The sequence below is a fragment of the Protomyctophum parallelum genome (assembly GCF_964188405.1).
Source record: "Protomyctophum parallelum genome assembly, chromosome: 2".
Taxonomy (NCBI): Eukaryota; Metazoa; Chordata; class Actinopteri; order Myctophiformes; family Myctophidae; genus Protomyctophum; species Protomyctophum parallelum.
In genome coordinates, this window is record NC_139699.1 from 52,297,418 (window position 1) to 52,319,047 (window position 21,630).

At 43.0% G+C, this 21,630-nt stretch overlaps 1 protein-coding gene across 3 annotated transcripts in view; it reads left to right on the forward strand.

Annotated features, from left to right (window-relative positions):
- The window catches only part of tln2a (talin 2a), a 182,932-nt gene that overhangs the window by 99,825 nt on the left and 61,477 nt on the right, over positions 1–21,630 (forward strand). For all 3 annotated transcript variants that reach the window (XM_083759576.1, XM_083759577.1, XM_083759578.1), the window contains exons 13-22: positions 71–147; positions 3,711–3,891; positions 4,412–4,525; positions 4,670–4,778; positions 7,145–7,353; positions 10,078–10,176; positions 11,602–11,769; positions 12,076–12,210; positions 12,592–12,751; positions 15,245–15,411. In XM_083759576.1, coding sequence (XP_083615702.1) covers positions 71–147; positions 3,711–3,891; positions 4,412–4,525; positions 4,670–4,778; positions 7,145–7,353; positions 10,078–10,176; positions 11,602–11,769; positions 12,076–12,210; positions 12,592–12,751; positions 15,245–15,411 — 1,419 coding nt within the window. The remainder of the gene's footprint in view (positions 1–70; positions 148–3,710; positions 3,892–4,411; positions 4,526–4,669; positions 4,779–7,144; positions 7,354–10,077; positions 10,177–11,601; positions 11,770–12,075; positions 12,211–12,591; positions 12,752–15,244; positions 15,412–21,630) is intronic.

Here is a 21,630-nt window from a genome sequence, read left to right on the forward strand (position 1 = left end):
CACAACAGATGTGTCATGAGCTTGTGGATTGGACTAAACATGCATGCTCCCTCTCTCTCCTGTCCTGCAGAAGCAAAGTAAGGACCGCTTTGGCCTGGAAGGTGATGAGGAATCCACTATGCTGGAGGAATCCGTCTCCCCTAAGAAGTAGGTTGCTTCCTGGTTTTCAGACATACCCGGACAAAAAAAAGATTATCTGTATGTATGTGCAAATAAAAAGCGTAGCTACTTGGCACCGCTTGCGACATTCCCAACGTTCTTTTCAGCAACGCTGAGGCCAGAATCTGTTGAGAAATAAATAATGTTTTGTTTAACCAGTAGAAATTACATTGAGAGCAAAATATCTTGCTTTCCTGTAAGAACTGGCCAAGAGGCAGAACAAAGTTTATCACCCTGCCTTTTGTCCTTGCCCAGTAGATTTCCCCAGGTGTGTTTTGCTGCGACAATCTAATAAGGTCACTGTCGGTGCATAATATCATTGCTGTCGGGTGGAAACCTTGTATGTCCAAAACGGTTCCTTTTTTCTTATTGTTTCAACAACATTTAGTGCGGTGAAAAAAAAAACATACAAAGTTGAAATATTATGGAGATACGATGTTTCTGACCAACAGCATGATCACTTTCCTTGGTTCTATGACGCTGCACCAGTGGTGCAAAGTAATAGTATAGTACAGTATTTAAGTTCAATGTTATGTACTATTACTTTACTTTGTGAGTATTTCAATTGTTTTAATACTTTTTTGAACATCTGCTCCACTACTTTTCAGAGGAAAATGTACATTTAATTGACAACTTTAGTTACTTTCGATTGAGATTATTAATGCAAAACATATGCTCTAGATTATTATTGTCTCCACCAGGCCGAAGGCATGTGGGGAGAGTATGTTTTGCACTCCGTCCGTCCGTGTGTCCGTGTGTCCGTGTGTCCGTGTGTCCGTGTGTCCGTCCGTGAACAGCTAATCTCAGCCACCGTTAACCCGGTCGATGCCAAATTTTGCACACACACTCCCTGGATGCCAACCATGAACCTCTGCCCCAAACTTTCCAGAACGGCCTGTTATAGCGCCACCAGGAGGCCGCTTTGTGCAAAACAAGTTTTTGCACAGTACACCTACAGATTTTGTCCAAACATCACGCAAATTGGTACACAGTCTCTCTAGAGCCATTCAACGAAACCGGTCTTTCAGATTTCTCAGACTCCATCCTGATTGGTTAAGATTGGCTTCCAAAATTCACAGGAGTGCTCAGTTTCAAACAAAATGCTGCAAATCATGAACACATCGCGTGATTTCCGTGAAATTGTGCACCCACATTCCCACTAGGCCGAGGACGAAATGCCACATGAACAATTTCAACTCAGCCTCAAGGTGGCGCTATAACTGGCCGAAAAGTGTTTTTACCTCTAACTGCACGGATCTGTGGATAACTTTCTATGCCAACTCCCTAGAGGCCAAGGAAAAACCTTTGCCTGGAATGTTTCACATCTGCTCTTTATAGCGCCACCAGGAGGCCGACATATGTAAAACACATTTTCTATTATTACTCCTTCACATTTTATCCAAATTTCACGCAAATCGGTACACATGATCTCCATAGTCATGTGATCAAGACAGGTTTGTTTGATTTCTCATATTCCATCCTGATTGGCCACGATTGCCTCCTACAGTTTTCAGGAGTAGCCCGCTTTGTACAAATCGCCACAACTCCTCAACGCAGCGTCCGATTGCGATGAAACTGTGCACGCATATTCCCACTAGGCTGAGGAAGAAATCCTGGTGGAGACCTGTGCCCAGAAGGGCACTTTTTCTAGTTATAGATTAATCTACCCAGCAGCATGTAAATACATTAAAATCAGCCCACCTTTATCAACTGCAACATTAATGATGATTAGTGATGAACGCATTAATAATGCATTGCTAATATGAAATCACTGAAATGGAACTGGCATAATGAATAATAATGCATAATTGCGAACGCAGTGAGCCACTTACTATGACAGCAAGGGCTGAATGTCTGTGTGTCCCGCTGTTACACCACCCGCCCACCACCAGAAGGCGCAGCTGTAGCACACACACACACACACACACAGGGGCAGCTGTAGCACACACACACACACACACACACACACACACACACACACACAACCACACACACACGAGCTGCGTTCGCTTCCCGCGTTTGCGCGTCTTACTTGTTGTCATGCATGCAATACTTCTGTGCTTTTGCTCAAGTGACATTTTGATTGAATGCAGTACTTGACAGATTGGTATTGCTGCATTTACTTAAATGTGCTGGCATTTTAACCACTGAGTTAATAGAGCCTGCCTTCTTGCTCTGGGGAGAAATGTAATTTTGACCTTCACGTCAAACTTTGTGTCAAACCAGAAACAGGATGGTGTCAAAGGTCATGTCCAACCTAGACAGTATCTAAATGTCTCAATCGAAGAGCAGGGAGACCATACAACCACCCCAATTGTATACACTATATTGTTTTAACACTCTACCACACTGGTACGCAATCTTTTCTGAATCTTTTAACACTACAGCCAAATGGCCAAATGGCTGCCGTGTGATCAGATGGGTGGGTCGTGTGCATGTACAGCAGAGTACAGTTAAACTAACATAGGACTAATAGAAGCTTTAAGCACTGCAGCAGAGTACAGTTAAACTAACATAGGACTAATAGAAGCTTTAAGCACTGCAGCAGAGTACAGTTAAACTAACATAGGACTAATAGAAGCTTTAAGCACTGCAGCAGAGTACAGTTAAACTAACATAGGACTAATAGAAGCTTTAAGCACTGCAGCAGAGTACAGTTAATACATCTCCCTGGCCCTTGTCTCTTGACACAACCGCTTCCTGAGCTGGTCTTGTTCCAGAGAGATAATAATTATTCGAGGACAAAGCGAGGGGCCGTATCGGACCATTTCCTGATTAGATGAGTATTAGTCCATTTATCTGCGCTGCTCGCCTGTTGCAGAACGGAAAGGAAGTCATTTTCTTCCGCTCTAGCCTCCGTTGATATCGCTTCCCTCGTCTGACAGAGAGAGTATTTGTTGCATTTAAAACATCTTATCGATGTTGTCGTGCAGCACTGGAGGCAAGTGTCTTGAATGCTGGCCAACACACAGGAACTGTGGATGGCCTCTGATTTTGCTCTCATTTCTTTACATTTTCTTTACTAGTTTAAGTAGTCATTATGCAATGTCCCATTTCTCAAGTTGTTCCATTTTCTTTTCCAAAATATTTTGGAAAAACTTAGATCTACAAGCTCACTAACTTGCAGTACGCACTGGAAGGCACTAAAACAAAGCTTTGTTTCCTGGAAGCAGAGATGCTGCTGTAGGACAGGGGCTTGCTTTCTGTGTTGTGTTAGGGCTTCTCTCTTGAATAAACACCCACACACTATATGTCTCTTTTTCTGCCCAAAATAGCAGAGCTGCTATTTTTTCGACAGGTTACAGTATAAATCAGGCTTTAAGCCACTGTTAATGTCAGTTTCTCTGCCAGGGGATCATGCATTCCCGCACGCGTGTGCGTGCGTACATTCCACAGAATATATTACTCACTATCAAAACCACTATTCGACATTATACACCTGTGTGTGTGTGTGTGTGTGTGTGTGTGTGTGTGTGTGTGTGTGTGTGTGTGTGTGTGTGTGTGTGTGTGTGTGTGTGTGTGTGTGTGTGTGTGTGTGTGTGTGTGTGTAGGTCGACCATCCTGCAGCAGCAGTTTAACCGTGTGGGCCGTGTGGAGCATGGCTCCGTGGCGCTGCCCGGCGTCATCCGCTCCGGGTCCATCGGCACCGACTCGCTCAGCGTGGGAACCATGCCTTCTGCCCAGCAGCAGATCACCATGGGACAGATGCACCGCGGACACATGCCCCCGCTGGTCAGTTGTTGTTTTTTTAATGGATAAGGCGGTAAAAATGATTGTGATGCTATGTTAACTACTTTTGCTGGGGAAGAACCCCTGGGGGACCCCAGACCTCACTTTGAGAACCACTGGTATAGGGTACAGCACTGGTCCTTGAAGGGTTTCCAGGGGGTCCCCAGCTACATGATTGATAGTTAGGGCCCTTACAAATCCATTTGGTTCCATCTGTACACTCTAATTAGAGAGAGAGAGGGAGAGAGAGAGAGAGAGAGAGAGAGACTCAAAATGAAGGTCTGTGACCTGATGCATATCAAACTGAGGGTCTTTGATATTAAAAATGTTTGAGAACCACTGGGCTAGAGGTCCATAATCACGTGTTTGGTAAGAAGGTGGTACACCAGGTGATTAGGCTAATTAGTTCCCTCTCCTCTCGAGGTATCCTAATTGCTGGAATGTTTTCTTTAGAAAGAACACCTGCAGAGACAGTCTGGAGCAGCCTGTCTCAAAGTGTGTATGTGTGTGCGTGTGTGTACAGAGTTCGGCCCAGCAGGCTCTGATGGGAACCATCAACACCAGCATGCAGGCTGTTCAACAAGCTCAGGTGGACCTGGATGAGGTGGATGCCCTGCCACCTCTAGGACAGGATATGGTACAGTATATACCCAATTACCCACGCATTTGCTAACTGTTTTACAAATGCATAACCATGCAAACACTCACACAATTACACTCATAATTATTTACTGTGTGTGTGTGTGTGTGTGTGTGTGTGTGTGTGTGTGTGATTGCCCAGGCATCCAAGGTGTGGATCCAGAACAAGGTGGATGAGTCCAAACACGAGATCCACTCGCAGGTGGACGCCATCGCCGCGGGAACCGCCTCCGTCGTCAACCTCACTGCTGGTCAGTGGCAAAAATCATGAAGAGTTGATTGAGATGCAAGATTTCTGACTGACTGCAACGATATTTTAGCATAGATCCTAAGTAAAGACCACGTCACGGTCTGACTCATGACTTGTGTGCACAGCCTTGATACGTGCATTTCTCAGGTGTATCAGATGATGAATGCTACCTGTTGTAAATTAATTGCGCGTTAATGTTTGCATCATTTGCATTGCTCCACACCCCATTTAGCACGCTAAACGGCAACTGGATGTCTATCCCAGGGGTTGTCAACGTTTATGGCTGGGGACCCCCGAAAATGCTCTGGTCTTGTGACCCCCGCCCCGCCCCCCTCCCCTCCACCAATACAAATTGACCGCTACAATAACCTTAATAATACAGAAAATACATCATAAAAAAATACTGAAACCAGATAATTAAGGAAAGTTTATGCATGTACAGTACTATGTAAACTCTATGTCAATTTCCATTTTCCAGCCATTCAGTTGAGAACCACTGGTCTATCCAACATGAAACCAACTTCACCGCGGTGAAAGCACACAGTAATATACAAATCGGTTTGAATTTGCCTCATGTCTATAAGCCCAGTTATGCATCCTAACTTTTTTTTATGTTTTGACAAATGTTGAGCGCTATTGTAATTATTTTGAAATTTTGGCATCATGCATGTTTTCTGACACACATGCCCGTCTCAAAGCAGACATGAGTATGTGTGTACCTACTGTACCGATCATATCACCGCTGTCCAACATAAACCTTGTATCTCTCCACATTTCAATATTTGTTTAGATTTTTTTAAATTCATCATACAAGAGTCTCAGTGAAAAATAGAAGATCTACAAGCTCACAGCACCTCACATCGCGACACGTGAGCCTGTTGATCATCGGCTGTTTTCACAATTGTATTGAAAGATAATAGTAAAAACAGTTTTAGACATAGAAGGTTTCCACCCGACGGCAACGATATTCAGCTAAGTAGAAGAATGATGAATCAGACTCATGCTCATGGAAACACTCACACAAGCCTTATATGATTGTAAACACGTTTCGTAGAGGATGACTGTGAAATCTGAGCCCCCCATTAATGGCACCCTCCTCACATGTGCCGCAGACGAGGGCCTGTAACACATTTATTTTTTTATTTTTTTGGGGATTCTGCCTTTTATTGTTAGATTTACAGTAGTTTGACAGGAAAGGGGGAGAGAGATGGGGGACACACGCAACAACGGTCGTCGGGATCGGGACTCGATCCCGCAACATGCGACACGCTGTCAGGCTGGATTACCAGCCTACATAGGTGCCTGGACCGCTCGGCCTGCATTACTTAAACTAATCCCACCAATTACTGTTATCTCAGGGTGGGCTTTGCTATTGATCTGGTTCTAATTGATGGTATCTGAGAGGTTTTATTTTGGTTGCATTCCTTTACAATGAATGAATAATTCCAAAAACAGATGAAATATCACCCTTGAAGCAGTTGTTCACTATGGGGTAACAGAGCATTGGTCATAGCAGGCACCTCCTGGTTCCGAGCCAGACTGAACCAAGGCAAGTCAAAGTGACGTGCCAGACTTCTACTACTTGGCCCTGAATCTTCTCTCCTTCGTGTGATACGTTGTGACACTTAATTAATCTCATTAATCACCTTTAAGTTAACTGATGTGTGGTTTCAGTGGGGGGTTTGTTTGTTACTGGCAGCAGTGCTAAATCTTTCATATAGCATCACTGTCATGTGGAAACCTTGTATGTCCAAAACCATTACTTTTCATGAAATGGCAAAACGAACCAAAACACCAACGTGTTCCAATCGATCAAATGTATAATTAGTCACAAGCTATTCTTAATACTTGATACTTAATACTGGTTAAATATTTAATATTGTATAAAACCCACAGGCACACTTGACCAACATCAATTTGACTTTATAATGAATTCAATATATCTGTATTAATTGGTTTGCATAATTTCGGCAGTTAAAAATAAAAAGATAATGTTTTTTAGAATAACTTCACTTACCCTTTTTGTTTATTTTCATTTAAAAAAATGGTCTGTCTGTCTGTCTGTCTGTCTGTCTGTCTGTCTGTCTGTCTGTCTGTCTGTCTGTCTGTCTGTCTGTCTGTCTGTCTGTCTGTCTGTCTGTCTGTCTGTCTGTCTGTCTCTCTCTCTCTCTACTTCTCTCTCTCTACATCTCTCTACTCTCTCTCTCTCTCTCTCTCTCTCTCTCTCTCTCTCTCTACATCTCTCTACTCTCTCTCTGTCTACATCTCTCTCTCTCTCTCTCTTTCTCGCTGACCTCAGGGCCTCATTATCACTCCTCTGTAAACGTCCTCGCCTCATGCGCTCCTTATTTCCCCTCTTCATGCCAGGCGACCCCATAGACACAGATTACACGGCGGTGGGCTGTGCCATCACCACCATCTCCTCCAACCTGACGGAGATGTCCAAGGGGGTCAAGCTGCTGGCCGCGCTCACCGAGGACGAGGTGGGCGGTGGCACCGACTTGATGAGGGCCGCCAAGACGCTCGCCGGCGCCGTCTCTGACCTGCTGAAGGCGGTGGAGCCCGCCTCCGGAGAGGTGAGCATACAGACCTGGCTCTAAACATAAACTGAACTGTAAAACATTATCTGAATTTATATTTTACTGAACTATACTCAAACATAATCTGAATTTATATTTTACTGAACTATACTCAAACATAATCTGAATTTATATTTTACTGAACTATACTAAAACATAATCTGAATTTATATTTTACTTTATTTAAATGTATATTATTATTATTATTATTAGGAATGAGTTGCAACATACTGTATGTAGAAATCGATATAATTTATGCATTTAGAACAAGTGGCTGCAGATTCCCTATTATTCGTGATGATGATGATAATGTGGTATTGTCTTCCTGCCCATCATTTATGTTCCTTTATTTTGCTCCATAAAGGCATTCTCTTCTTTTCCGCCCACAGCAGTCTTTTCTTTTCTTTTCCGGCTGTCTAAATTGACAATAATAATCTATCAAGTAAATTAGATTTGCCAGCCAGTGAATGTTGGGGGAGTTTCCAGACCTGCCCGTGGCAGAACCATCCTGGCCTTATGAAGCCTCTGTAAACAACACATTATGTCTCCTAGTCCTAACCCTTCAAAGTACTCCTAATTACATTAATTTCCTCTGTTTGTCAGTTAGAATTCTCGCTGTTTTTCATGGCGTGTCTGAACAAAGTCTGGGCCTGAACGTAACTGACAGCCCTGCTTTAGTTTGCTTTCGTGCCTTTACTGTGGCAGAGAGAGAAAGTTTGTGCACAAAACACTTGTGTGGTGAATGATTAATAATATCTTTCCTATATGAATGGACAGACATTGATTTCTACAGACCATAAATGAAGCCCATTTTGCAGCAATTTCAAATCCGCCATCTTTCTATATCTGGTCTGAAATGCAAACGGAAATTAATGCTATTGGCTGAAACTGCAGAGAACGTTCACTCGGTAGAACCAGTAGAAATAGCAACTTCTGCTGGGCCATTAATAGGAACAGCAGGCTTGAAGTGAGCTTCAATTCCAGTGAACAGCTGGGGTTTGCAAATTGATGTTGGACTAATAGCCACCACAGGCTGCCCAATTCTGTCATTAGGGGAGGTTTTCCATTCTGGTGTGAATGAATCAAGCAGAGGTTGATGTATGCATTTGCTAGTTGGTACAAAGAAAATATATGACAAAATGTCAATTAGGTTTAACTTAAGTCTGCATGGGTGGAGGGGTAAAATTCATTACCACACCATGTAGACTATAGGGTTTGAATCCAACACGGGTTTAACTTTCAACACAATGGACTGTGTTCAAGGTTGTGGACCTCATGGGGAGGGTGATCTCTGTCACTAGCAACACCTACAGCAGGGTTCCCCAATTAGCGGCCCGCGGAGCGCCCCCCTTGTGGCCCCTGGAAGAATTTCCCCCCCAAAAAAAGATTATTATTTTTTGGGGTCCCAGATATAAATGGCATTAAATGGGGGTCAGTAGCCTCTGCATGTCAAACTGGGGGTCCTTTTGACCTCGACCTCGTGCGTGCCGACTCGGCCCCCAGCCTGGTACCCTAGTCAAAATATGGCCCTTGAGGAAAATTAATTGGGGAACCCTGACCTACAGCTTGTTTAGGTGTGTGGGACTCCTTCAGTGGGGTGTGTGTGTGGGACTACAGTAGGATGAACAGGTTTTCAGAAGTAAAGACAATCATTTTTTTGCTTTTTTGTGCTTTTCAGAATGTGAAACATTACACGTAAAGTAGTTGCTCCATTATGGTGACATTGGGAGGAGTTAACAATAACCCAACAATGTGTATTGCTCTATTGTGTCACATTAGGGACAAATTGGGCCATTTTGTTGTGCTATCTTTTGTAGCTGACAAATGTGTACCTTCTTTTCTGTTGCCTTCGAAATTGTAAATATTCCAAACGTGGCTCTATGACGTGACATTTTCTACATACTGTAACTTGTACTCATTTCTTTCTGCATTATGCAGGATGCTGCTTTGGTATATACTGTCGTACACTGCTGCTAGTGCTGCTTTTTTACATTCTTCATTGTTAATCTTTAGTTTTGGATTGCTACTCCTAGCTGTAACATTCAATACTTTTTCTTATTCTGGCCACTGAATTCTGGTCCAATTACTGGTCGACGGTAATTTGACTGTTTGTACTGTACATTCTGTACCAATGAGTGAAGCCCAGTTTTTGCTACATTGCACGACCGTGTCGCAACACCAAAGATAGCAGATCTACAAGCTCATCAAGAGGCGTTGAGAACTTTTAGGTCTATTTTTGTTGTGGGACACCCCTGTACGCTGAACTACAATTTGGGCTTAAGTCCTCTATTACACATAGTATTCATAGACCCCATTGCTAGAACTGCACCCCCTCGAGCTAAAACGCTCGTATATAAATATGCAAATGCTAGTAATGTCTGTGTAACAATATATTACCAGAGTTAACATTAGATTAAAGAAATATCTTTCCCTCAGGAAGGCATTTACAACCTTATTCATGAGTTTTAAAACCCCGGCAGCGTGCTTAACAACCGTCTGAACATTTGGGCTGCAGAACAGTACCAGACAGCAGGTGTTTAGTGCAAAAAGATATGTGTAGAAAAAAATGTCAGTCACATTAATTCGGTTCAAACCACAAGTCAATACATGAGATTATGCAAATGAAAATCCATGTCTTTTAGAATCCCTATTTGTACAATAATACTGTGTGTGTTTGCGTGTGCGTGTGTGCGTGTGCGTGCGTGCGTGCATGCTCTACAGCCCAGGCAGACAGTGTTGACAGCAGCAGGCAGTATCGGCCAGGCCAGCGGAGACCTCCTGCGACAGATCGGCGAAAACGAAGCGGATGAGAGATTCCAGGTACGTTAATGTATTATCACTGCAATGCTTCACGTACGCTACAATACTACACTGGTAGTCTGGTCCTAAACATTTTTTAACTCAAAGACCCTCAGTTTGATATGCATTAGGCCACGCTAGATAAGATTTGCATCCCAACCTACACTGTAAAATACTCAGTGTTGATTTAACTCTCAGAGTTACTGTAAGGGTCCATTTGGTTCCTACCTCGTCCCCCTCGTGGACCCATGGGGGGTCCTGGACCACATGTCGAGACCCACTACTGTAGTGCTTCGGGGGCAAACCAGGCTCTGTAAGATTGAATCAAAAACTCATTAGCACTGGAATTCCATCACTGCATTACAGAACTGGAATGTTTTATTAGATTGAATTTTCGGTTTCGTGTTGAATACAGCTGCATCGTTTCAAAATAGACTCGTTTTGGATAAAATGTGATTATATTCAAGTGGTTGGGGTCTTTGTCACTCTTACTTTGACAGAATCGTAACATTTCTAATATTATGATATAGTGTGTATAGGCTTATTTAATGTGGTTATTGAAAACATTGCCTCTCAAAACATATCTTAACCACTTAAACACATTTAGTTGACCGGGGTCCGCCAGGGCTCTATATTTGCTCCTGTTTTCCCTCTACACCAAATGTCTTTGCCAACGATAGCCCATCTACAAGCTCACAGCATATGTCGTGGTGACTCATTGTGAGCTTGTTAATCTGCTATTTTGACTGAATGTTCACCCCACAACAGGGACGTCAGGGGTCGAGTGGTTACAGTAAACATTTCTAAATCAATGATTGGTGTTGGTGTTCTGACTTGGATTTTGTAATTTAGGTCCATTGTGGCATAATCCATATGTCCCATTTTGCATACATTATTCATAGAGTTGGTGGGGATAAGTGTCTGGCATAATGGACCTAAATTAAGAAATATGAAGACAGCCTAAACTGTTTTTGGATTCAGTAGGACTTGGATTTCGGAGAGGACGAAAGTGTTTTTATATACCAGACCCCACCCACTCAGCACACTAAAATGACTGTCATTGTAATGCAAATGAAAGAGAAATGTACTGTACACGTATCTATACTTAACGCCAGACAGAAATACCTTGCACATCTGATTATCTTTGGTAATGTTAAGTAAGGCTTTATTTGTGTTTTGTTCACAGCACACCTGACAAAAGACCATTGATACTGATATTGATGAAATAAAAATGTGACTTAAATGGTCAAAAAGTACATTATGATAGGTAGACGATGTAGTTGTCCCTTGGATGTTTTCATATCTTCTAATTTGGCCCCCTTTGAAAAAAGTTTGGGCACCCCTGATTCTACAGTATACTTTGACTCTAGAACTGGAGTTGAGCACTGTGTCGACCACTACACCGGTGTTCCCACATGATGGACGTTCATTTGAATGTCCCCATAGGAGCTGCTGATGAACCTGGCCAAGGCCGTGGCCAACGCGGCGGCCATGTTGGTTCTGAAGGCCAAGAACGTGGCTCAGGTGGCTGACGACACTGTGCTGCAGAACCGGGTCATCGCTGCTGCCACCCAATGTGCCCTGTCCACCTCCCAGCTGGTGGCATGTGCCAAGGTGTGTGTGTGTGTGTGTGTGTGTGTGTGTGTGTGTGTGTGTGTGTGTGTGTGTGTGTGTGTGTGTGTGTGTGTGTGTGTGTGTGTGTGTGTGTGTGTGTGTGTGTGTGTGTGTGTGTGTGTGTGTGTGTGTGTGTGTGTGTGTGTGTGTGTGTGTGTGTGTGCGCGCGCGCGCGCCGTACAAATCTTAAAAGTGTGAGAACTACTGCTTTAAAAGGCATTTGTAGAATCAGCCTCAGGTCATGATGGTTTAAGAATCACTGTGCTAAAACCCTCTCCATCATCTCTCTCTCTCTCTCTCGTCCAGGTGGTGAGCCCCACCATCAGCTCCCCGGTGTGTCAGGAGCAGCTGGTGGAGGCTGGTAAGCTGGTGGACCGCTCGGTGGAGACCTGCGTCCAGGCCTGTCTGTCTGCCACCGAGGACGGAGAGCTGCTGAAGCAGGTCAAGATCAAAATATGCTGTGTTAAACCTGAAGCCCAGCTCTCTTAACCTGATAACGCAATGTGATATGTTATAGTACAGTGCACCGGCAAGATTATAATGTAACCTACAGTACCTCATTGGTAGGTGAGTGCAGCAGCGTAGTGACATTAGTAATGTAACATACTGTACAGTATGCCATTGTTACAGGTGAGTGCAGCAGTCAGTGTAGTAGTGACATTAATGTAACATACAACATGTCATTGTGTTACAGGTGAGTGCAGCAGTCAGTGTAGTAGTGACATTAATGTAACAAACAGCATGTCATTGTGTTACAGGTGAGTGCAGCAGTCAGTGTAGTAGTGACATTAATGTAACATACGGTATATCATTGTGTTACAGGTGAGTGCAGCAGCCGGCATTGTGGGCCAGGCTCTTTCTGACCTGCTCCAGCATGTGCGCCAGTACGCCTCGCGGGGCGAGCCCATTGGACGTTACGACCAGGCCACAGACACCATCATGAACGTCACCGAGAGTATCTTCAGTTCAATGGGAGACGCAGGTGAGTCGCCGTCCAGGAGTACATGCAGTGGAAACTGAACATAAAACATACGTCACGGTCAGACAGAAACCTTGTATCTCTTTTTACGTTTTTCTATAAATCAATGCCGTATTTAATAGTTGGTTTTATGACAGTGTAGCAGTTCCACAAACACGATGCGTTTTAATTTTTTTACAATATTTTAGGGGCTTTTTTTACTAAGGAAACTGAGTGTTGGGGGGGGGGGGGGGTGTATGGCATGCAGCAAAGGTTGTTCGGGATCAGGACTCAAACCCGCGACACATCAGACTGGGCTCACGATTCATATATTTGCCTCTAATGACTAGCCCAAAATAGGGAGAGGCCAAGTTGAAAGAGATGAAGTGTGTCTGTGGGTTTTATGATTATTGAACCAATGAAAAATATTAAAACACAATCTTGTGATAAAGAAACCATTGGATCCATTGGAACACAAGTTATTTTTCACACACGTTTTTGGACATAAAGGTCTCCACCCGACAGCGACGATATAACAACTACTCTTGACAATGTTATGCAACACATTTTTTCATTAAAATATTTGAGGAAGTTAACCGCATAGCGCAAACAGTGTCCACTAGTCAAGTTTTGCCAACTCAACGTGCTTTCAAAATTGAGAATAGAACTTTTTTGAGGAATGACGTGGGCCGCTTTTCATCAGCCTTCATGGTAAATTGTTTCTTCTGTGTGAAGATTGTTGACCCTATCCTCCACAACAGCTCTTCAAACTGTACCTCGCTTTGCCTGAAGTAATAAGCTTTTCAAAAAACAAACTTCCAGACGGAGCTCCGGAACGAGGTTGTGGTCTGCCCTGTACCGCCGTCTGCCTAGCTAGGAGGATGTTGAGTCTTTCACTTTGAGTAAAAAAGGCACTCCAGGCAGTGCTTTTTCTTCATAACAAGCTGACGGTTTGAAAACAGCCTTATTGTGGAAGGATAAATAATTGACACTTAGGTCAGGTAACCTTCCTAACCCATGCACAGAACCAGTATCTTGTGAATAAGATTTTATTCTTTTCAATATATTTCTTACATCAGTAAGAAAGTTAGAGAAATAGTCTTCCTGTGGGTAGGTACAGCCTTAAAGTTCAAATTCAAAGGTTCCTTTCCTTTCAATCGGTTCCTTTCAACCAAACTGCAATACTCTTCAAACTGACATGTTTTGATATCTCACTTGGATGGACGGCCGCCAGTTTTGGAGAAAGACTGTCAGTCACGTAAAAGTCACTTAAGAGCAACGGAGATACCTGCAGAGAGACGGTCCTGGACCAACGCTCTGAAGCTCATCGATCGATTTGATTGACAAGCTGTCTTTGACAAACTCTGAGAATACAGGCTTTGAAGTGATCAGATTTGTGGGTTTCACGCCATACCTGATATAAACTTCAACGTGGTGTAAAAACAAGCTGATTCGGTGGCAGAATGCTGGCAGAATCAACCGGTGTTGAATTATAGCAGCTCCTTGCCAGGTGTGTTCACCGTTCATTCATCTCAATCTTTCAAAACAAATGTATTGTTCTTTCTGTGTCTATCTCACTTTTGGTTGCTCTGTCGTAATTCACTCGTGTGTCCTCAATCATAACTGAGAAAGAAAAAAAAACAGAGATAAAAAAGCTAATTATTATAAAGCATGTCTCACCAGTAATTTTCGCAATCCTAAGCAATTCTGCGTGATGTTCAATATTGTTCTACTTCATTTTCCTTCAGGATAATTTCACGAATAAGATTCTGAATAAGAATTCAGAATCTCAACAAAAGTGGTGTCTAAAAAGTCTATTGACAGGAAAGAGATGGTGAGAACATCTGGGGCAGCTTGTGCTGTGGCACATCATGCCCACTGTAGCCTGAGGGCAATCACATTTTCTGAAACGCCAAAGGCCAAACTGACAGTCACAGCGGACATGGCCTTCATGAAATGTCTGCCCTGCTAGCTAGTCTATATGAGAGAGAGAGAGAGAGAGAGAGAGAGAGAGAGTCACATTTTAGTTAATGATTATTTATCGTACATTACAAATCATTGCAATTAAAAGCTTGTTGGAATATAAATTTAAATTTGGTTTTCCCTTTTAGGCTTTGTAAACTAAAATTGCACAGGGCAGATAAGATGACAAATAACTTAAATATTCACAGAAATAATAAGTCAAAAATGAATAATGCCCTAACAGGCCATGAATTCAGAAATAGTGAAAATATCCAAGATCACAATGCGACATATTGTGAACTTGTAGATCAGCTATTTTGCAACAGATTAATTTGTGCCAATTGTCATTATTATTAAATTAATTGCGATTATCTGAAAATGATCAGGCGTAATAATTGTGACAGGCCTAACCATGGTGTGACGTTGCACTATAAATACATTAAAAAAAAACGTGTGAACTGAACAATATGCCAAGAATCCATCATGAATCATTCACTCCGCTGCTCTGTGATTCACCGACTCACTTGGTAAATAACCCCCTCCCCTCTCCATCAGGAGAGATGGTGCGTCAGGCGCGTGTTCTGGCCCAGGCCACCTCTGACCTGGTCAACGCCATGCGCTCGGACGCTGAGGCCGAGGTGGACGTAGAGAATTCTAAGAAGCTACTGGCTGCCGCTAAACTGCTGGCTGACGCCACCGCCAGGATGGTGGAGGCAGCCAAGGTGAGTGCCAGGCGGGAGGGTGTGTGGTGTGTGTTGGTGGTGGGATGTGTGTTGGTAGTGTTGTTAGTTTAGATTTTCAATTAATTTCTTTCTTTTTGCTTCAATTCGGCTTCGGTTTAATGATCACATGACGACAACTGGTGGGAAATTGCTTTTGGGTGCAGTGTGACAGTGAGCTCACTTTCACAACACAATGCAATAAATCCTTATTCACACTTGTAGTTGTACGGCTGTAACTATCGATTATTCTCCGAGCGGTTATTCTGCAGATTACTTTTTCATGCACGTACATTTATCTTTTTTTTTTAAATATATCAATGAATCGATACGATCAACAGCCACAGCAGCAATTTGTGACCGGCAGCGTTTGTTCACGTTTTTCGTTGTTTTGTGTGCGTTTACGGCAACAGTTTACGTTTGAGTGTATCAAAGTGTTCATTAACCGACTATGCACACTAACTTTAAGTCTGCTGAACGAGCAGAAACTTTTTCGTGGCTTTTAAGCTTCTCACTCTCTGACAGTCTAATGTCAGGCTGTCACTGACAGCTGTCACTGAGGACCCAGTGACAGCTAGCTGTGCTAGCGACCCTGCTGCACTAGCGATACGGGATTCACTCTCCCAGTGCTCCGTGACTTGTGACACTCGTTGTGGGTAAAAATGGATTTCCACGCCATGATACTAGCATGGCTAGTATTTCACCAATTGTTTTAATAATCAATTGAAACTATTAGACTGATTACCACTCAATCCCACTATAATCAAACAACGGTGTCAACAGTCTCCCACAAAAATAGCTTATCTACTAGCTCATTTGTGAGTTTGTACATTAGGTATTTTCACTGTCTTTATTAAGACAAAAGTGAAATTACACGCCCGCCCCTCCCCCCCTGTATATACTGTATTAAAATGATTAAATGGATTAGTTCGATTAACTGTCACCTCAATTTAGCTGCGGACCAGAGCTGCATGCTGTATGCTCATTGTGAGCTTGTAGATCTGCTTTTTTCTGCCCTTAAATCACATTTAACGGATGCGAACAGGAGAGGAATATTTGATTTGTGCATCTGTGATCGTACCCTAATGATGATGTGATCTGAGTCTGACAGGTAAACACGGATGAAGGTGATAACGTTAAATGATCGTGAATGCTTTTCATTTACAGCTGGAAGTTTAATTGCCTGATAACAGACAGCATTTGTAACTGCATGGTTACACTCAATTTCCATCTTTATTCTGACATTGCCTTTGCTCTAATCCATTTCCGTGGGGAGGGGGATTTGATTTCCCCTAACCAATCACTAGAGACGGCCTGAATCTAACGTAATTTGATGTCGACACTGATGCGTAGCCATTCCAAAACAAAAGCCACCTCCCCTGTGAATAAATGCCTTCAAAGCAGACTGCTTGTTTGTTTGTTACAGACTGCTGTATTTTTGAAAATAATTGGTAGTTTCAATGGATTCAGAACAGCCTTGATAGCGTCGTTGTCTATCTCACAGTCACCATTGTTATTACTCCTCCATGGTTCCGACAGCACTTAGCAGGTTTGACAATGCTGTTGTTTTTCCCTTCCGTGTCACTGGTTGGCTAATCATCAGTCCCCCTGTGCCCCTCATTGGATAAATGCTTTTTCAACCCAGAAACCACATGAGTGTCATGTCATGATTCCAGAGCAGAATCAGTCCTCTTGGTGGAGTGAAAGGTCTGTACCCAGGCAGAACAGGAGCTGTTGATGCTGACATTTAACACCTAAATGAAAGCCACTAACCGAATTACCTTAAATCACTGATATTCAACCTTATCTTCATATAATTGATCCTCACTAATGCTCATTATACTGTAAGATGGCAAAATGTACTCACTGTGTGCTGTGGACAGTTCAGAAAACAATGACATCATTGATGGGGATTGCAAGCTAATAGAAACTACAGCCTTTCTCTTCCTGGACAGTTACTTACTTACAGTACTTCTTAGTCTTACTACTTAGTTCCTCTCGTTCCTATTGGAACATTGGGCGACGAGTCCCCTCCATTTGGTCCGGTCTTTGGCGACCCTTCTTGCTCAGTGCCAGCAGCCTGACACCCATCTCGCTTAGGTCTTCCTTGGCTGTCTGTCTCCATGTCTCTTTCCACCTTCTGGCATCCAGTCCATTGCCACACTTGTCGGTCTCTCTCTTGGCAGTCGGAGTACGTGCCCAGCCATTCTCCTTCTCCTTTCAGAGACGATGTCAGACTACTGCCCTTCTCATCACCTCCTGCCCTTCCGGAAGCCAGCTTGCTCTTCCCTCAAGATGTAATCCACCTTGTCTTTTAGGTGTTGGAGCAATACACTGCAGAATGCCTTGACAGCAGTGTGATGCCCCGCCAGTTGTTGCAGTCCGCGAGGTTTCACTTCTTAGGCAGCGTCACAATGACCCCACGTCTCCAGTCGGCAGGAACTTCTTCAGCATGCCAAATCATGTTGACCAAGCGAGTGAGGCTCTCCGCAACAATGTCCTGGCCGTGCTTCAACACCTCAGCGGCTACCTCATGAAGTTTTTGAGGCTCTTGATTGCTCTGGCAATCTCAGTCCCGGATATCTCTTCTGAAGTAACGTTCAGAGTTGGAGCTGCCTCTTGCTCTTCATCGCTCAGGAGTGCCCTAGCTGCCATCCTTGCTCCTGATTGGCTCACCTGAGCTGCTCCTGGACAGCTACCATACTGAAATGGAAGCCATTGTTCTTGCATCATTAAAAAAATGTTTGGAATCTTATTACCAGCCTACCAATGATGTCACTGGTAGGAAGGTTTCTGAACTGTCCACAGCCTTCCTCTGAGACAGAGTGAGTCAACAGAAATGTGGCCATCTTATGAGCGTTGTTTTCAAGTCTATCTGTTGACAGTCTGTGAGCAGTAATGAACTTCCATTCCTCTTTTATTTTCCTGCTCATTTCTCCCTGTCTGTGTTTGCGCCTCTGACATCAGCACACTCAAGTGTGCTACATTTGTACCCTCTCAGAGTTAGAAATGGATACGTTTTGCTATGCAAGAGCACACTTGTTATTTTGCTTTGTGTTACATTGTTCAATCAATGCACTAATTTCACCTGGGAAATGAGTGTAATTGGAAGGTAACGAGTTCAAGTTATTCATATTTCTTCGGCAGGAAGGTGTTCTGCTCCAGTAACTGTTGTAATAATAACAAAACACCACCACGTCCACCACTGGGCCGTATTTTCGTAGTTACAGTGGTGGTGAAAAGTAGCTACAGTATGTACATTTCTTTAGTACTGCACTTAAGTAAAATTTTGAGGTACTTTTACTTTACTTTTACTTCCATTTTCCATGATTTCTACCTCTTCTCCGCTACAGCTTTAGATAGGGAACTGGTTACTTTCCCCAACCACTTAAGCCCTACACTTTATACTTAGGCTTTACAATAAATGTAGATCTCACAAAAATGTGTGAAATCAGACATCTTGCAAAATGAGTAAAAAATACTATTGGTAGGCCTACTATAAGCACATTTTGATGCCAATGCCTTTGTACTTTTACTCAACTAAAATGCACTTATACTGGTAACAGAGTATATTATCTATTTACATTGTTGCATTGCTACCTTGACTTAATTGAACAATGAATCAGAGTACTTCTTCCAGCACTGATATGGAAACACCAGCACCGGTTGTCACAGCTTATTAACAAGCCTGGACTTTTGGCATTCATGCGGCGAGGTCGGGCTGCATCCCCCAGAGCAGAGGTGCTTCATGCCTTAGAATTATCATAGGGGCTACAGTATATGTCAAACCAGCTCTGTTCCATAATGCATGAAGCAGGGAACATCCTTGATGGCTTTCTGTGTGTACAGACTCAGAACAGGGACTTTTTTTCCTCAAAGAGATGGTATCACCCAGCCACAGCTGGGCTTTGCATTTCTTGTACAAACGAGGTGACCTTTTCTGCGACCGTCCATTGGGACAATGGAGCGTGACATCCATACACGGTAAAATCCTCAGTGTTAATTTAGCTCCAATGGAACCATTTGGTTCCATTGATGCGCTCTTTGGAGCGGTGTTGGTTTTGGAGTTACGTTTTTGGTCACACCGACTTATTTGTGTATCCCAAAATATCAAATTAGCCTTTGTGATTTTTGTTTTGCAAGAAATATTTTTTATCCATCGATTTTGAAACCCATTTTCACCCCTGTGTCAATTATCTAATGCGATCCTGGGCTCTACACACCCTCTGCCATCCTAGTCCCAGTATATATATATATATATATTATTAGTGTGTGTGTGTGTGTGTGTGTGTGTGTGTGTGTGTGTGTGTGTGTGTGTGTGTGTGTGTGTGTGTGTGTATATATATATTATATATGTGTAATAGCTTGTAAGGATCGGGCATTCCTGGAATGAGCAACACAGCGTGTGGGTAGTGCCTCCAAAACAATTGCTAAAATGGCAAATGGTTGGTAATCACCCTTGTTTTGAGTTGTTTTGCGGATTGGATGAATGCACTCTCCCACAGTAATAAGGAAAAAAACAACACATATTTACACTTTATTAATTTTACCCTCAGTGTTAGGGAACCCAGTAGCGTGTGGAAGCTCCATACACAACCCCAACAGCTTGGCACCTCCTCCTAATTCTGGTCAAACCAACCTATAGTCACATTTTGCTGTACGCAGTAGCATCCAATACCAGATTTGGTCACTAGTTCAGGCTTGCTTCAAAGATCCCTGCAGTCCTGCTGCATCCTCCTCCTCTCATCCGTTTCCCATGACCCTCTCTGTGTGATGACATCAGGATTAACTCCCACTCTCCCACTAACATCTGGGCACAACTGAATCTGTGCACGCACGCACACACGCACGCACGCACCCTTTTTAATTTTGATGACCATTTTTTTAATCTCTGGGTAATCTTTTTTGGTAAATTACCAAAGAAACCACAAAAAGTTCATGTATTGTGGGAATGCCCTAGGGTACAGACGCTATGGTGTGCTATTCATGAAAATATAATGCAAATCACAAACCAGGATATTCCTTATACACCGGCTCTCTTTATTCTGGGTGATCCATCGCCACTAAAACACCTCCCTGCACCTCTAGCTGACTGGATTCAAACAGCATTAATGGTGGGCAGGAAAATCATTGTTAAGGAATGGAAGTCTGATGTTTTACCTCCAGCACATGTATGGTTCACTCAGCTCGGTATTGTGGCTGCTTTGGAGAGGTTATCCTTTAAAGGTATATTCAGTGATTTCACTTAATTCAAATATCACTTATTTTTTTGTTTTGTTGTGATAATCCTCCCTACTATAGAGTGTGCTGACCATATAAGGAGTTCCTCCCTGTCCCCAGTTAACCCCCGGGGGTCAAAAAACCTTAGGTTTCGTTTTTGACTCTCTATCCTGATTGGACGAAAGGCTGGGTCCCACAGCCAAAAACGAAACCTAAGGTTTTGTCAGTGAAATCACTGAATATACCTTTAAGATGAATAATCAGTTGGATAAATATGATCTGAAGTGGGACGTGTTTCTCAGTCATGTTGCAGGTCCCTTGGTGTGATCCATGGTCAGGCAATACCCTCTTGATTGTTTATTGTATTACTACACATTATGATACGGTTGATGATGCTGCGTTTGGTCGTGTAAATAATGTAAACTATTTTTTTTTTCAATTTCATTTTATTTTATTTTATCTTATCTATCTTGTCTGTCCATGAATACGTACTCTGCTGTTGTTGCCTGTGTTTGTATTTTAGGTTTTCTGTTTTATCTAAAATAAAATACTGATCATAAAAAAAATGTTAATGAAAAGTAACTGACAGTAATTTAGCTGGGACTCCCTAGTCTCATGTAGCGAGAAGATCAGACTTTTAACGAATGGTTTAAACTTGTTGGAATCAGTTTGAAATGAACAGCATCACAAAACCGATGCAATGGTTTTCAAAGCAGTGCAGGGCGGTTTGTTGGCATTGGTGTTCTCTTCGGTAGCCCACACATTGAATGTAAATTTCACCAGACATAATTATCAGTAGACGGAGATCTGTGATCGCCTGACTACGCAAGACCTGACAACCCGCTCAAGGACCATTGGGGGTCCCCGGACCTCACTGACCTCACATACTGAACTGTCCGCGGACTGTACTTTATGCCAGGGACACCCTAAGCAACTCTGAGGGAGAGTGGGAAGGGCATATAATGACTTGTAATGCCTTTAGCTTTTCTCTAGTGTAAGTTA